Genomic DNA, 18835 nt, shown 5'->3' on the forward strand with positions numbered 1-18835 from the left:
ACCTTTCTATCTTCTTCATATAGGCCTGCCACTAGGCTACCCCTTCCACATGGTTAAGGTCTCCTCACCTCAGGTTTATCTGTAGCAGGGGCGTGCCCTGGAGGTTAGAGGGGCAGGGCTAAATTAGTCAATTAGGCTACTACTAGCCATGAATAGCTAACAAACTACCTGTTTGCTAGCAGCACATCCATGCTGCTGTGAGTGATATTAGCCACATTACAGTCATTTCGCACACACTTTTATTCAAAGTGACTTTAATGTAGGTCAGTACTACTACAGTACTTGCCAGAACTCACAAATGCATCTCCTTTCTAAACAAGTTACTAGGAGCTATAACAAAAGTCATATGTAATGGTGTGATATGTAATGTAATCTTTGTGCCAACAATTAGTTTTATAATTCCCATATATCACAATTCTAAAATTGTATTTATGTTTCACAAATCAGATAACCTTCGGCTTCTACCCCCAGAATGCTAAATTGATTACTACATTATTAATTAACTGTATAATTCATTACTATTTGACCTATTTATTGTTTATTAGCCTATGGTTGCTGTTATTCATCTTATGCTACCAGCAGTAAGCATCTCGTTGCTCAGTGTATATAAGTTCATATAATAAAACTACTACTACTACTACTACTACTACTACTGCACACACTCTAAAGTAAGCCCGCAATCGTGTCATCACTGCTTGGTGCCACACACGCACGCTCACACACGTACACATACACACACACTCACACACGCGCGCGTACACACACATTATAGAAAACTAGCTGATGGTAACAAGAGAGACTGGTGACGCGAGGCTAGTAACAAGCACTTAGATAGTTGTCAACAGTAGAGGTGGGGGGCTGTTGCCACTGTGATGAAGATCCATTACCTACAGCAATCCAGTGGAATGACGAGCTAGAAGCCTACAATGAATATTGCACTGTTACTGTTTAATGATGTTATTAGAGAACATTTAGCCTATTTTCTTTTATTGGAGAGAGAGAGAGAGAGAGAGAGAGAGAGAGAGAGAGAGAGAGAGAGAGAGAGCTGACGTTATCTAGCTAATATTAGGCTACATTAGATAACTAGCTACCGACACAATAAGACAACATTAAAACTCATGGGGGAGAGAGAAAGACTGATTCTCGCGTTAGGGCTAGTAGGCTGCTAGCCTATAACAGGTGAATAACACCAATATAGGCTATATAAAATTAAAATAAACAAGTTTACTAATGTTATACACAGCCTACCTGCAACATGCCTGTGTCTGCCTGCCAGGTAGGTAGGTAGGGCATCGCTCGGGAGTAACACATTATTTTCCAACCTGACATTTTGATTCAATTAAAACCTGTTAGGTACGGCAGGCTCTGTGGAACAGGAATTTATTCATAAAACAGGTTTAGCCTGCAGGAAAAGGCACTTCTTTATGAGAGGCGAGAAGGGCAGGGTCCCTCGACCCCCCTTGAGGTCTATGAGTGCACGTGCCTGATCTGAAGACTAGGCTACGAATTATTATAATCTATTTCATATCAACTTGATAATCGACATCTGTAGTAGGCTATAGGCCACAAAATAAATATGTCTCAAAGTTGTTTTGGTAGCCTACCTGTTTCGCCGGTATTGCATTAGGTATCTGGCGCCAATTTATGTGTGCGTAAAATCAATTAAGCTTAACTTCAGACACAAAACTACAAGTCCCATGATCCTCTGCTGAAAGCTTGCGATCCTCTAATCTTATCCCCGGTTTTTGAGTCCCAGGGATCAGCGCTGAGGAGCGCAGATAACAGTCTGACTCATAGCCTATGTGAATATTGCCTTCGGAAGAGCTCGTATATGATTCTAGGCGAGGCGGATAACATTCGAGTGCACTTGGAACACAGCGATGGACATGGATTTAAATGCCATCATTGAAAATATGGAAACGGGGGATCAAGATGCCGCATTGATGGCACTACAGACGTATAATAAAGAGGTACAATTCTCATCACCATTATCAAGTATTAAAACTGCGACTTTTCCTTCTCGAAGTTTATATCAATGTTATTATTAGAATTGATTTGAAGATCGGTCATCATGATATGTTGTTGTTATAATCAATCAAGTGCAACAATACAATTTTGATTCACAAAATAACACATCAGAGGTCCCCTCATTCCCTCAGCTATGGTAAGCTTCTTTGTGATGTGAAAAAAAAAACGCACTTCATCCAATGACAGTAGGCAGATCAGTAACTGCCAGCTGACCTGCGTTCATGTAGGCTACATCTAAAGTATTAGAATTAGTAAGGCTTTGTGTTACATCTTCATACCACATATTATAATTTCCCTTCACCAGTACGATGCTGTTATGTTAAGCTATTTAGCGTTTAATAGTAGCCTCTTCTCTCAATACATAAGGAGTGCTATTTATGTCTAATGTTTCTTCACAGACATTTGTTTTTTATGCCATTTTGTATGGTCAGTGATGCTATATTCCTGTTGTTTCTTAAAATCCAAAGTGCTCAAAGAGAAACTTTTAGCTTCATGCATGGAGCTTTTAGCTTATCAGGCTTCCCCCTGGAACCTTAATCCCCTTCAACACGCACACATGCAGACACGCATGCACACACTCAAACACACACACACACACACACACCTCCCCACTGACAGTAGACCAGCCCTGTGGGAGTCTAGCCATATGGAGGCCATCACCTGGGCAACACATTCTATACACTCTGCGAGGAAGGATCCACCCACCAATCAGAAGCTTAGAGAGAAATTCACTATATTATATTTGTCCTCAAGTTACCTCAGAGACTGGTGGCCAGCTATAGGAGTAATCAGTCGTGGGTCTCTTTGGAGGCTGTGTTCATGCAATAGGATTAGGCCTTGTTGAGCTGCATAAAATAGAGTCCCGAGGTCCTGTCAAATCCTACTCATCCAAATGGCTCCCATCTGATCCTGAAGCTTAGTAGAGGTTTGGAACGATACAGGAAAAAAACAACACAGGATGTGACTGGCGGGTAAATCATAAGATAATGTAAGATGAAAAAGAGGAATTATTTGAACGAGTGTCCTTTGTAAAATAGATCTCTTTGACAGCAACCTTGATAAACAAAGGTTGAATACTAGCCAGAGCAACCAGGGTTGGAAGTAACTCTGATGTCATCACTTGAAGTGTCCTGTCCCCGGACACTAGATGTATTTCCATTGGTCTAATACAGAGAACAACACCAAGAGGAGGTGGGATCAAGTCTCCTCTCCACTACAGTGATGAAGAGAGGCAGAGGTTTAGGGGTCTGGGACTGAGAGAGAGGTTTTCATAGAGATTGTTTGTTTGTTGATATTGTGTGTGTGTGTGGTGGGGCAAAGCAACAAGAGAAGACTGGAAATATCTCACTTTCCCTTCATCATCTCTGTAGAAATATCTCACTTTCCCTTCATCATCTCTGTAGAAACAGTTCATTCTCTACCTTCCCCTCACAGCTCATCACGGTGGGCCGCTCTCCAAGCAATGATACGTTCATCACGCTAATTCACCCACCTGCATTATGTATGACCCGTTTTGACATGACTGATGCTATTTCTCTCTTTGTCTTCTCTCCTTCTTTTAGAAGAGTCAGTGCTTCACGTTTAATGAAGAGGAGGACACGGAAAGAGAGGTACTTCTTTTGTTCTTATTTTGCTCCGTTGCATAAATACTGCTGCATTTTCCCCAGGTGTCTTGTAGCCTGGAAGCCAGACTTCCTCGCAAAAACCTGACTTCCAGGCTAGATCTCTTGTGCCATTCAACATTTGATAGTACTGTATGTGGATGTAGACATGTATGATCATTGAGATGATATCTTGTACTTGTATATTTAGACAGCTCAGCACTGCAATATCAATGCGTCCAATCTTGTGCCTGTCTGTATCTGTGTTTCTCTCCTGCATGCCTATATGTGAGGATGGGAAATTACAAGAGGTATCGCTACAAAGCTGTCAGTTGTGTTTTAGAGTCACTGAACCCAAAGTTTATTTCTAGAAAAAGTTATGGTCACAGTTTGTTGTAAAACACATTTGGCATGTTGACGCTTTAGTGATCAATTTGCTTCTGTGTAGTATTAAATATCAATTGTTAACAAAATAAATTAAGGTATAAACTTTGGGTTACGTGAGACTAGAAGTAGATTCTTGGTAGTGCTAGTCTGTTGTTTTCATGAGGGGTAGCTGTCAATCATCTAGGGCTTGACACCATTCCTGTGGTGACCAGTTAAAAAGCACCATTCAGGCTTCTACTCCCCACCCTCTCACTTGCACTGACCAATGACTACATTCAGCTTTGAACATGAACATAAATATGCTTATTCACCTAATTAACAACCTACTGACAACCTATGTCAACATTATTAAAAATTGAGTTATATAATTACCGCCCGTATTGCAGTCTCTAGCTACTCAAAGATCCTTCCTATTTGATCAGCAGGTCTACCGGTATAAACAGCCCACCCCTGCTGTGCAGAGGTCAGTGTCATCCTCATTAGGGTTGACTATGGCAGGATGCTATACTGGAAGGAGTTATGCAAGACAGCTTAGCAGACGCTCTCTAAACCCGTAGTGGGTGTCTGAAGCAGAGGCCAGCCAGACGGGGATCTGTCTAAACCTCCAGTTCTGACTCATCTCCAGCCTGTCAGGCCCAAAAGGCAGGAATACCGCTGAGACCAGTCTCTCTCTACTCTACTCTACTCCCTCTATCTGTCTCTGCTTCCCTCTCCCTTCCTCCCTCTCTCTCTATCTCTCTCTCTCTCTCTCTCTCTCTCACACACACATGCACACAGACACAGAGACCAGCCTCTTTCTAATCTCTATCTGTCCCTGTTTCTCTCTTTCTCTCTCTCTCTCTCTCTCTCTCTCTCTCTCTCTCTCTCTCTCTCTCTCTCTCTCTCTCTTTCCCTTTCTCTCTTTATAGCTCCCTCCCTCTCTCTCTCTCGCACACACACACACACACAAACACACACACATACACACAGGGCTGGTCCGGTTATGCTCTATATATTATTTACTGTAGCTGAGTGTACTGTAGGGAGAGATGAGAGGAAATTGCTATTTCACAGTATTGAGATGGAGACGCCCCCTTGGGGTGCTGCCCATGTCTCTCCTCTGATGGTGTGATGGATGATAGTGGTCAGCGTCATCCCTGGTGTGATGGATGATAGTGGTCACCCTCATCCCTGGTGTGATGGATGATAGTGGTCATCCTCATCCCTGGTGTGATGGATGATAGTGGTCAATCTCATCCCTGGTGTGATGGATGATAGTGGTCAGCCTCATCCCTAAGGGAAGACCTCATTCTGTCTCCCAATTCAGGACACTCATCTCCCTCTGGGTACACACTTTAGCATATCATGATGAACACACACACACACACACACACACACAGTACATACAAACAGGTCTGAGCTTGGTGTGTGTTCTCCACAGGTCGGAAAGTAGTAATACATAGAATCGGTGTTTCATTATGGTTGATAGTACATCAAAGGAGAACACATCAAACCATTTAACCAATAAACCTTTACAACCTGGATGTTCCCCTCATGAAAACAATAAATCCTTTCTTTCTCATCTTTACCTCAAGATACTGGATCAGATACCGTCTCCCCCTCTTGAGTTTAATGGTTAAGATAAGAGGTTTTGGAGGGGAGAAGCTAATTGTAGATCTAGTCAGGAGCAACCTCCCTCTCACCTGTATAACAAGCCTGCCATGTAGGTTGGTATGTTTGTCTAGAAGTCATGCTGTGGGATGTTAGTTCCATGGAGGTGTCCTAGAATAGTGTACATTAGACCATGGTCTAGCATACAATGTGCAGTACTGTAGGCCAGGGTATCAGACCTGGCCCTTCTACAGTTGTAACGCTGTCTGTCTCTGGCGCCCCCCAGAGGCTGGGAGAGCTGGTGCTGGGCTTCCTGGAGCGAGACCTGCAGCCCTCCTGCCACCTGGCGTGCCTGGAGACCATCCGCATCCTGTCCCGGGACAAGAACAGCCTGGCGCCCTTCATCACGCGCGACGCCATCGCCACTCTCGGCCGCCACGCGGGCATCGTCCCCGGCGGCGGGGGCGGCGGCGGCGGGGAGGGTCCGGACGAGGCCCCGGAGCACCCCGACCCGGACGTGATCGTGGAGGCGCTGAAGTGCATCTGCAACCTCCTCCTGCACAACGTGAGGGCGCAGGCGGTGGGGCAGGAGCTGGACCTGATGGTGGGCGTGGCCGAGCGGCTCAAGCAGTGCCACGACGGCCGGTGGGGCCACGAGGTGCGCTTCTTCGACCTGCGGCTCGCCTTCCTGCTCACGGCGTTGCGCGTGGACGTCCGCGCCCAGCTGGCCGGCGAGCTGCGCGGGGTCCGCCTCCTGGCCAACGCCCTGGACGCCACGCTGGGCCTGCGCTGGCCCGACACGTTCGAGGCGGCGCGGGCGGGGGAGGAGGAGGAGCCGCTGGGCCGCGAGCAGGTGGAGCGCGCCATGGAGATCCTCAAGATCCTCTTCAACATCACCTTCGACTGCGCGCGGCGCCAAGTGGACGAGGTGAGGAGAGAACGGCGTCCGTCGTCACGCGTGACTGCTTTCCAAACGTCGGCGGTCACACACACAGGGCACGGACGCAGACGGGCTTAAGCCGGGCTCAGACTACAGGATTTTTGTGCCGATTTATCCCCGATTCACCCCTCCCGACAATCGGAGGAGAAATCTGGTTTGGAACGTTGGTCGGGGCCGATGATCGGCCCAGATTATCTTGTAATGTGAGGGGTTTACAGATCAAATCTTATACCTCCCGATCGGCTCGCAGACCCATCGGGGCGGCCCCGATAATATCAAACATGTTTGATATTTAAGATTATTAGGCTACGTCCCGTCTTTACAAGTGAGACGGCGAGACCAGTGGTTCGTTGCTCCCTCGGGCACGATAAGATCCTGTAGTGTGTGATGAGCCGTTATTTTCAAATCTGTGTGTGTGTGCTTGTTTGAGATGTGCAAGAAGAATATCTGTTAAGATTCTCCTTATGTGCGTGATGTAACCCGATTTCGAAATTGGTTAAGATTTTAAATATCCTGTAGTGTGAGCCCGGCATTAGACCACAGCACCAGCTGCCACGCTGTGTTAAGCGAGTGGCTTTGCTCGAGGGCGCGCAGATCAAAAAATACTTTGGGTTGCCAGCTCACGGTCCTATTTAAAACATGGCCCGCCAGTCCCCAGAGAGTCCCCAGCCAGTCCCCTTGTGGTCGGGTGTGACTGACCGTCCCTGTGTTTGACCCCCAAGGAGGAGGCAGCGGGGTACCGCCACCTGGTGGCCATCCTCAGACACTGCCTGATGAGCACTGCTGACGGGGAGGAGCGCACCGAGGAGTTCCACAGGTGAGAGGTCGCTCGCACGCGCACGCAAACGCACACACACTCACACACACAAACACATGCCCCTATGCAGATTTTCTTTTTAAAGCAATGCTGGATGCATGTACACTTTTTTGTACACTTTCTCACTTATCTGTCACATGCACCGTCCCTGTTTGTGCGTGTGTGTGTGTGTGTTTGTGTATGCGTGTGTGTGTGTGTGTATGCGTGTGTGTGTGTGTGTGTGTGTGTGTGTGTGTGTGTGTGTGTGTGTGTGTGTGCATGCACGCCTGTATGCATGTGTGTGTGTGTCACAGCCACACAGTGAACCTGCTGGGGAACCTGCCGCTGGCCTGCCTGGATGTGCTGCTGATGCCCAAGGTCCAGCAGGGCTCCATCGAGCACATGGGGGTCAACATGGACGCCGTCAGCATGCTGCTGGGCTTCATGGAGAAGAGGTTGGACCGGGTGAGCCTCCCGTCTCCTGTCCTGTCTCAAAACCATGTCCATTCATTTGGGATTGGGTTTGGATTCATTTGGATTTGGATTAATTTGGATTTGGATTAAGAGGTAACACTTTACAATAAGGGTACATTAATAAGCATTAGTTAATGCATTATTAAGCATTAAGTAACAGTTAACTAATGTCTCTATTAACCATTTACTAATGTTATTTATGTTAACTAAGGTTAACTCGCCTAACCCTAAACCTAACCCCAACCTTCACTAAGGTATTAATTAACGTTAGTAACCTAACCTAACCCTGAATAAGAATTAGTTAACAGTTAACTAATGTTTTTTGTGACCCTTATTGTAAAGTGTGACCGATTAAGATGCTTTAGAACCCACTAGGAAAAAAAATCTCAATATCTAATAATCTCAGTTTCACTGCAATGGTTAAATACAGGAACATTAAATGAACTAGAGGGCTTGGATGGATCAATGTTTTTTTTTCACAGCATACAGATACAGGTACAGAAGGATTGGGCTTAGGGGGCTGCAGTAGACAGGGATGGGACCCTGTCCAGCGCTCTCCACTGACCAATTATCTACCATGAGGCCAAGAGGACCAGCTGAGCTGCCTTATCACACAAATGTGATCCTATACTGATCCTATACTGCCATTTCACCAGACATATGCATCTATAAGATGAGGATGGAGCCATCTGCTCTTCCGTGAGGACTAGACGGAGGGTGTTTACTGGTAGATTGATTGTAATGTGATTGTAATGTGATCCAGTAGAGGGTGCTGATGGGCCAGTGACCTGATTATCCCTCCTAAACGGGCTGTTATTGTTCTGGAGGAGCCTGTTTTGGAGAACAGAGCAGCACCACAGGGAGCATCCTAGACAAACAGGCCACAGATGGGACCAGTAATCACAGTAATGAAACCGCCGGCTGCTTCCCTGCTCTGCTAGACACAGATGCCCTGCTAGACTGTACAACACACAACCTCCAGCTAGCTCTGTCTGCCCGGGGTTCACAGATGGAAATGTGCTGTTCGTGGCAAGCCTGCTTTCAGATCTGCTTCAGCCTGGATGCGATGCTTGTACATTTTCCTTTTTGATTCAAGCTCTGTTTAAATAGGTTGACCACGGTGACTGAGAACAGTTTCTCATTCAAGCCCTATATAATTTGAATTATGGAGTGACAATAATAGTCAGCCAAAACACATGTCACAAACAAGAATGTTGTGTTAGACAGTACACGTACACACCTTCTCATTCATGAGAAGGTGTGTCCAAAGTTTTCACTGGTATTGTGTGCTGTTCCAGATACTGTATACCGATGTAATCAAACACTGATGAGTGGGAACATCATCTCAGCGTCTCTGTTTCTAGGGGAACAAACTGAAGGAGACACTCCTCCCATCTCTGAGCCTGCTGACAGAGAGCGCACGCATCCACCGAGAGACCAGGAAGTTCCTGAGGATGCAGGTCTGCTAATGACTCGGGATTGGACATCCTCTCGTCAGCCCTTAAACTGGCCAATCAAATCAGTGATTTCTCAATAAGCAGGATGTCTCAATAATTAGTTGTGTGTGTGTGTGTGTGTGTGTGTGTGTGTGTGTGTGTGTGTGTGTGTGTGTGTGTGTGTGTGTGCGTGCATGCGTAGGTACTTCCACCACTGCGAGATGTAAAGAACAGGCCGGAGGTGGGAAACGCGCTTCGTAACAAGCTGGTTCGCTTGATGACCTACATCGACACGGACGTGAAGAACTGTTCAGCTGAATTCCTGTTCGTCCTGTGCAAAGAGAGCGGTGAGTGACAACCTAACCCGTTATTTATGAGGGAACGGGGCACCAATGGAAAAGACACTTTTGTCTCAATGGACTCTCCCTGCGTAAATACGTGAATGAAATGGGGTGTTCTCTCCTCCGCCTCCTGCTCCTCAGTGTCCAGGTTCATCAAGTACACGGGCTACGGGAACGCAGCGGGGCTGCTGGCCGCCAGGGGGCTGATGAGAGGGGGGGGAGACCCCGGGACATACTCAGACGACGAGGACAGCGACACCGAGGAGTACAGAGAGGCCAAGAACCAGTGAGTCACAATCACAATCACAGAGGAGTAGAGAGACCAAGAACCAGTGAGTCACAATCACAATCACAGAGGAGTAGAGAGACCAAGAACCAGTGAGTCACAATCACAATCACAGAAGGGTAGAGAGACCAAGAACCAGTGAGTCACAATCACAATCACAGAAGGGTAGAGAGGCCAAGAACCAGTGAGTCACAATCACAATCACAGAGGAGTAGAGAGACCAAGAACCAGTGAGTCACAATCACAATCACAGAGGAGTAGAGAGACCAAGAACCAGTGAGTCACAATCACAATCACAGAAGGGTAGAGAGACCAAGAACCAGTGAGTCACAATCACAATCACAGAGGAGTAGAGAGGCCAAGAACCAGTGAGTCACAATCACAATCACAGAGGAGTACAGAGAGACCAAGAACCAGTGAGTCACAATCACAATCACAGAGGAGTAGAGAGACCAAGAACAAGTGAGTCACAATCACAATCACAATCACAATCACAGAGGAGTACAGGGAGGCCAAGAACCAGTGAGTCACAATCACAATCACAGAAGGGTAGAGAGACCAAGAACCAGTGATTCACAATCACAATCACAGAGGAGTAGAGAGACCAAGAACCAGTGAGTCACAATCAGGTCAAGTCAAGTAGTCAAGTCAAATAGAACTTTATTTGTCCCAAGAGGGACAATTGGTTGTACAACATTAGAAACAATAATAACACAATATAACAATAAACATACAATATCATACAATGTCAAGGAGAAGTAAAACCTCTTCACCTCAGCATTATTCTGAGAGGAAGCTAAGATCTGTATTTTTACTACTAGTGTTTTATTTTAACAGCTAAGCTTGTCTCTCCATTTCACCTTAAAAAAGAGAGATGACTATTAGCCAATGTTGTGCTTTGGCAGGGTCTGCCACTCGATGTGTGTGCACCTCCGTGTTCGTGTGTGCAAGAGTGATTGTGTGTGTGTGTGTTTGTTCGTGCATACCTATATTGCGCGCGTGTGTGTGTTTGTTCATGCATATGTATATCACGTGTGTGTGTGTGTGTGTGTGTGTGTGTGTGTGTGTGTGTGTGTGTGTGTGTGTATGGGGTGTGATTAGTGCCAGCACACCATACTGAAACGCTTGACTTGCGCCTACTTAAGAAGACGCGATGACATCAAACGTCTAAACGCACGTGTATAATTTCCATTGACAAACAATGGAGAGACAGACGTCTCATAGCTGTAACGTACCTGTCACGCAGACGCAGTGCACATGTTGTTTACACGAATTGCGCATCGTGTGCGTGACGGCAACACTACAGGTTAGATGCGCCTCACATATGCGACACCAACACTACACATGACAGTTTGGTAAAATCATAGATGAACGTACGTACGTTCGCTTGTAATGTGTGCAGAAATTGCATAGCGACGTGTCAAACGTGCCAGTGCCTTGCAAGCGCAGCAGACGTGTTAGCGGCCGCACGTGTAAGGTCAGTTGCCTTTAAATCATAGCTGGTTCTAATCTCGTCCTTGCCAATTGGTAATGCATTCTCAATAAATGGAATTCGCACATGTTAAGCAACTTGTTTTTAATAAAGCCTAATATCTGAATGACTCTTTCTTCGCAATTTAAAACAAATGTTCAGATACACGTGTTTCTTGTCAATAGAGGGCGCTGCAGCACCGTCAGCACCAGTTCGAACAGCCACAACCTATTTGAAAATGTAGCGATAGTGGAGATAAAACGACACATATCTAGGAAAAGTTATGCAAGGAGGGTCCTGGAATTTGATTGAGTGCAAATAAATATTCTTAATGTTTATTCAATATGGACAAATGAGCCCCGCTCGCAGCTTCTAGTGCCCGCTGACTTAACACGAGCGTGCAAACGTTACATGCATGTGCGCAAAAATGGCACGGCAGTTTTTACACGTCACCCTCTGAGAATGCGAGCGACTCGTAACGCGTGCGTATATGCACGCCTATTAATCAGCTCGCCAAAGTACCTTTATACACGCAATGCAGGCGACGAAAGCACTGAGTGTTTGTTACGCTGGCACGAATCACACCCCATAGTGTGTGTGTGTGTGTGTGTGTGTGTGTGTGTGTGTGTGTGTGTGTGTGTGGGTGGGTGCATGTGTGTGTGTTTGTTCGTGCATATGTGTATCGAGCGTGTGTGTGTGAGTACTATGCATGGTATGTGACCGGGCGGTTGTGTGTGTCCTGAGCAGGATCAACCCGGTGACCGGCATAGTGGAGGATGAGCAGCCCAACCCCATGGAGGGCATGACGGAGGAGCAGAAGGAGGTGGAGGCCATGAAGCTGGTCAACATGTTCGACAAGCTTTCCAGGTAAAACAGCGTGTGCTGTTTTGAACATGAAGGCCTCAGAGACTTTCTGCTCCTCTTCTTATTTCCGGGTTAACTGTAATTCAGCCCGTGCAGTATCTGTATCTCCAACTTTAACACCTTAATTAGTCATTGTGTATCAACAGTAACTTGCAGTTGTTTGCTTGCTGACAGCATTTGTAAAGTGGGATATTAAAGGGATAGTTCGGAATTTTGGACCATTTTCAACTTCCCCATTTATGTTGTCAATTGATTGAGATCATTTTTAGCTGCTTCCATGCTGTCGCTCGTCTGAGCGTTCACATCTGGCTAACGTTATGCAATAGTATGTGGTAGCATCCACTAGCAAACTCACTTAAACACTCCACAGTGCACCCAAAGCAAACAAAATATGAGGACAGTCTGTCAGGGGTTAATATGAGTGTTTATACCAGCGAAGTGATACTTCATGTTAGGAATGTAAACACCGGCACTACATTAGGTAGGTAACGTAAAGTATCACTCCGCTGCCCTACTTCCACAGATAAAATAGGTCCCGAGTAAGAAGATGATTCAACAATAGTTTGACTTAAAAATGATGGTTTAAACACCCAACTACTAAAAACTCATCCCTGACAGACTGTCTTCATATTTTATTTGCTTTGGGTGCCCTGTAGCAATACATGAACGCCCAAACGAGCAGCAGCATGAAAGCAGCTGAAAACGATCTCAATCAATCAACAACATAATGGGTAAGTCGAAAATGAGGCCCTACCTGTATGTCCAAACTTAGGAACTATCTCTTTAAAAGGAATCTGTACATGTCAGCACATAGGCTGCAGGTTACACACATGTGGGGATCCTGGCTGACCACAGTCTGTCCTCATCCCCATGTCCAGGAGCCACGTGATCCAGCCCATGCTGATGGGCAGTGATGGGAAGATGAAGGAGATGAACATCGAGGACATGAAGAGGCTGGCCCAGCAGGGGGCCCCCAACCAACCACACACCTCCGACAGCGAGGACGAAGAGGTGGAGTGAACGAAGCGCACCAGGCACCTACCTGGCTCAGCGTGGCTGCTCAGTTAGACAGAGGGGAGGGACGAGGGACACAAGTTACACTGTTTCAAAACAATTTAATGTTCATTTTTTACAGGTATAATTTTACAGTACAGTGTGTGGTTATGGTTGAATGGTTGTTACAGTCTAGCTGGGGTTGAATAGGATTCTATTGAGACAGGAATAGCTACAGACACACAGACTAACCATTCTTATCACGGGCCCTACAGAAACCAAAGAGCTCAAATGCTAGTATGATCTCTAAACATGACTTGCTTTTGATATTGGATTTTTCAAAGGAAATCAGGTTTTATTGTCCCGTGGTTTAACCTGAATATTATCAGGACAAAGATCCACTGTGAATGACACAAAATAGTTACAGTAGCATGTGAAATGTAAACTAGTCCAGCAGCTTGTTCAGTGAAGGTTGTACTGTAGGTGGGATTCTTGCTACTTCAATCAGTCCCAGTGTGTTGCGGTCCCTAAGCACACAAGGCATTTTTGCATTATGATGCTAAAATCAGATCAGGGCATTTTTCCTGTACATTTTTGTCTACATTCTCTCAATGTGAATTAAATATAATGACAGGCTTCGCTCCGCTTTTAGTGTTAGTGTTCTCTGAATCCAGAGCAATATCCATGATCTACTATGACATTATATTGATGGGTTCCCTGTATATTTCTGTAAGATGTACAATCTTTTGAAAGCTGCACTGTTCTAGGTAAGAGAAAGCGTCAAATGAAACAATATATTATTATGATATTGTGAGACGTTTCCACATAATGTGAACCTACCTGTCGTTTTAGGCTGGATGATGTCGGTTGAGACAGTCCACAACCGTGCTGTCTCAGGCTTTTCTGTGTAAACTTCTTCTTCCTAGGATGATAAGAGAAAGAGTGATATGCTCTATTTTAGATTGTGAGAATGGGATTGTAATGTATGAAAAGAATCAGAGTATATATTTACTGTATCCTTATTTATATTGTATTGTATATATACTAACTCTAATGTGAGGTAAAGTAAATATGTTTTAAAATATCTCGTTGCGGTTGTTGTTTTTTTAGAACTGTTCTACCAAGCGTACAGCTGGTCATTCATTAATCATATTCTTACAATGGTGCGGCACAAGGGGATTTCCATGAATGCAGGAAGAGAGGGTGATTGTGGGTAATGTATTTGGCTGTAGGCCAAGTTTTATCAAGCCTACAGTTTGTTGGCCGCAACCCATAACAACCGCCATCTCAGAGGGAGAGGTGTCACATGAGGTCAATACATGTCCTTATAACACAACAAGACAGCCCATCTCAATCTGAGACACTCACTGTCTCTGGCTGTTGCATATCCAAAACATGCCTTTACTGTTTCATAGTATAATATAAGAAATAGGGCTGAGAGAACACAGACCAACCCCTGAATGCATTTTGCGGCTCTGTGCATGCCAAAATTGAATGGGTTCCAAATTGGCCCATGCTACACCCCTTCCCCGAGTTTGGTAGTTTTTACATAATCCTAGTCCAAAAAATGAATGGAGGTGAATGGCCGGCCCGGCCGTGTTTGGGCGGCTCGTGGACCCGCCCCATGATTGGGATCCAGTCCAGAATTTAATGGACCGTTAGTTGACCCATGCAACACCCCTCCACCGAGTTTCATGAAAATCAGTCTGATACTTTAAGTGTAAATTGGTCTAAAAAATGAATGGAGGTGAATGGCCAGCCGTTTTTGGGCGGCTCGTGGACCCGTCTTGTGATTCGATTCGGCTCCAAAATTGAATGGGTTCTAAGTTGGCCCATGCAACATCCCTCCACAGAGAAAATCGGTCTGGTAAATTTTGCATAATCCTGGTCCAAAAAATGAATGGCGGTGAATAGCCAGCCATGTTTGGGCACCTGATGTATGTACGTGCGGACGGACACACACCACCGAAAACATTACCTGCGCTGTAGCTGGGGCGGAGGTAATAATGCATAGGTTTTGTATTTGCTCAACTGTGTTGAGTTCAGCCAATCATTATTCTACTGTATAGATGTTGCCCCTCTTAAAGGCTATTTAAATGTAGGTTTCTTCAACACTCATAGTCAAGAAAGACACGTCTACTAGCCCACCGCCTTGCACATCTGATCAGATAGACTCAACTAACGCTCCTGCTCAGATGACTGGCTGAAGTGCAACACACACGACCAGAGTTACACATCCATTGATCATCCCTTCTGGAGGCTTTCAGCATGTTATGTGAAAATGCTGCTCTCTGGTACCTGAGACTGTTCTATTGCTGGGAGACTACTTGTTTACTTTGGGAGGAGCATCACGCATATCCTGGGTCCTCATCTGCATAATTTCCCTTTAAGAGCGCTCGTCCAATCCCCTGCATGGATTATATGATCAGTAAACACACCTCACTAAATCAACAGATCTAAGCTTTTTCTCCTACAATAGCCTCAGAACATAGCCACTGTGGAGAGAAATCAGTTGCAGTAACTAACCCTTCTTACCCCTGGATAGTGTTTGTTACACCTGTCACCAAAAACCTGACTGTATAGTTTTTATGAGAATGCCAGGCCATTCTTTCATATCATGGACAGTATTTCAGATTGATGCTAATCTGCACTCAGATCTGCCAATAATCTAGATGCTTATCATAATGTACGAGAGCCCTCCTGAGCAGCAGTGAATCCACACCTCAGTTAACACCCCTGAGTACATTTTGCTCACTTACAGGTTCAATGGCAGGAGGATATTCGCTACTGATCCCGTTGCTTGCTGGAGGTGCCCCGGTCACAACAGAAGCATGTTGACTTCACAGTGCCCCCCTCCTCCAGGCCAAGGGGCTGGAGAGTGATTATAGGATGATCACTATCACCCTGGCCATCTTTAAGGACAGTTGAACGTAATCGGAACTGACTCAGCTCAAGTCTGCTCGGCTAGATAAGACACTCTACCTTGAGGACTAATTGCACTGCTTTAAATTTGAACATGTACGAAATCACTGTAAAATACCAATTATTAGTATTAGGGATATGTTCTAGGGCGACCACTAGGTGGCGACATGAGTATGGCTAAAATGGTTTTATTGAGAACATGTGTCTGCGTCGCTCCATGAGTATGTAAAATTGTTTGCACGTAGACATCTAAGTGAATTCATAATACCAATGATCTCAGGATCCCAAACAAATGGATGTGTGATATGCATGACAGAGATAGTCTAGAGATAAAACAGTTAATCCGACGTTGGGAGTTTGGTTATTGGTACATTCATTTATTGGTCAGATTAAGATTGACACTGATACAAATACTGTAGGTGTATAGATGACACCAGGTGTGGTAAGGTGCAGGTGGCCACCTCAAGTCCCCCCCCCCCCTTCTCCATCCCTCTCTCCCTCTTAGCGCTTCTTGTAGTCCTCCAGGTGAGACAGGACCCAGCCAGATGGAACCAGGATGGTGGCGAACAGGACTACCATGGCAATGCTTTTCTCCTGAGGAAACAAACAGAAAACAACATTCATACACGGCTATTAGGCTACACAGCATGGTTCATACAGTACTTACACAGGGCCAAGACAGAGGGACTTTTCTTGTGTAGCTATATGGCTATTTATTTATTTCAGTAAATCTCCTCTTAAAGGCTGCTTTCAACTAGGCTACTTAACCTGTTCAACATTTAAGTAATTTCTTCCAAACAGCGTTGTACCAAGCAGCATTATAAACAGCATTGCGCAGTCGGACTATATTTGGTTGTACCGCCACAACAAGGTCAAATATTTGGCAACCACAAGACAGGAAAACGGTTCTCAGTAATGAATGACTGCAATATAACAATGTCTATACATAGGCAATGTTTGCTTCGCTGGGCAAGTTAATCCTAAAGAAAGCAATTAGCCTATGATAATAACAGACGACAATGAGTGCGTCGTGGATGAATTGCGTCGTGGATGAATTGGCCTAGCCTAAGGCCTTTTTTATTAGCTATCATTCGGATACACACTGGCAAATGTATGCATCTTACTGTTGAAATTAGTTTAACGTCGGCAGAAATAAATTGTAGCCTAGCCTATCCTTCAATAAACAAAATGCGCAAACTTATAGGCTACGCGCACCTCAGGGAAGTTAGCAACAACCTGCCACCATACTTACGCCCGTGGATAGTATGTGCTTCGCTGGCTTCGAAGAAAGAGGAGCTTTGGGTTTGATCTGGGATCTCACTGCGCTCCGCAGCAAACTCACCGAACCCTTCAGCGCAGACATTATGCTTCTAAATTCAATCCAACTGTAACCTATTTAAAGTGAGTCGTGTGTCGTCCTTCAAAGGAAGCAGTTGATTTCGCAGTCTAGGATATAGGTCACATGAATATAAAAAAAAGGTGCGCTGGTATTGGAGCACCGTCTAGCGGAATTCAATTGGCCAGCTCACCGATGTAACACATGATATGGAACTGCTGTGTCCTCAGCTCACCCTGTCTGTCTCCCCTAGTGGAAGCAGACATGCGCACCGTCCACATGCGGGCATTAGATCTCTCTGCTTGTGTATAGGCTACTGTAGGCTATATGTACGTGTGCTCCTGCATTCCTTGATGTCATAGGCCCGCCTACATAATAACACAAATATTTTTTACGGTCGTAGAAGCTGGATTTACTAAGTTATTAATTATCTGAAATGAAAATGAACATAAGCTATATCGCCAATAGCCTACTGAAACAAACCAAGCCATGTACTTAGTAAGTGCTTTATAAATAAAATGTATTATTATTATTATTATTATAACACATTTTGGTTGCATTCAACATAATCAAACATCTGTATTAACTAGATGTAAAAAGCTAACAATGTTTTATAAAATGGGTAAACTGGGTCACATAAAGGTGCAATCATGCCATTCCTCACCACATCCAGCAGGTGGGGATATTGCTTTGCGTTTACACTTGTTTCATCTGCAAAGGACCTAAACAAGCCCCCAGGATCAGCTTGGCGCATTGAAGCCACCATGGGCTTTCAGGCCAAGCCCGGTATTGCAAGTCATGTCACGGCATGCGGCCCAAGAACCCTTATTTCCCATGTTAGTGGATGATGATAGATAGGGCTAGAAAAGGAAAACAAAATTTTTCTGGGTATCATTCAGCATCAGAGACCAATCTTATCAATATAAACTTTTAATTCAATGGGGTTTTGGGGTTTTTGAAGCCACCAATACCTGTATCGAGCCATTTAAACATGTGCTGTGCACGAGCCTCGGGGACGCGCTGGTCGCGCGTTCGTGAGTCCTGCGAACTCGGGAAAGCACGTGACCATAGGAAGACCCGCCCTACTCTGCCTCTGATTGGATAGGAAGTCATGTAATGACGTCGCTAACATTTGCTATGCTTTAGCAATGAAGCTTATGATCATGCTAATCAGAACGTATGTCTATGATGCAAATGATCATGACATGTGGTTACTTTAGGACATCGTTGGAAAAGATCTAGAGGGTAAGTGGGTCAATGTTGAATAACTTAGCTAACATTATCTAATGTTACATTTCTTTATATTAACATCAACTATATTGATAGGCTAGGGAGCTATGCTAACGGTAGCTAATGCTAACGGCTTAGGG

The 18835-nt window shown here is 45.1% G+C and overlaps 1 protein-coding gene across 1 annotated transcript; it reads left to right on the plus strand.

Annotated features, from left to right (window-relative positions):
- Nucleotides 1–1880: 1880 nt before the first annotated feature.
- On the plus strand, nt 1881–13234 carry ric8a (RIC8 guanine nucleotide exchange factor A; the record flags this gene model as incomplete). Its single annotated transcript, XM_084452816.1, has 11 exons — nt 1881–1970; nt 3591–3638; nt 3923–3940; nt 5893–6534; nt 7269–7363; nt 7657–7807; nt 9181–9276; nt 9455–9599; nt 9735–9879; nt 12098–12217; nt 13093–13234. The coding sequence occupies 11 exons, from the start codon at nt 1881–1883 to the stop codon at nt 13232–13234; spliced, it is 1692 nt and encodes a 563-aa protein (XP_084308942.1).
- Between the last annotated feature and the right edge of the window lie 5601 nt (nt 13235–18835).

The sequence above is a fragment of the Borostomias antarcticus genome, assembly GCF_949987555.1.
Source record: "Borostomias antarcticus genome assembly, chromosome: 18".
In the NCBI taxonomy this organism is placed as follows: Eukaryota; Metazoa; Chordata; class Actinopteri; order Stomiiformes; family Stomiidae; genus Borostomias; species Borostomias antarcticus.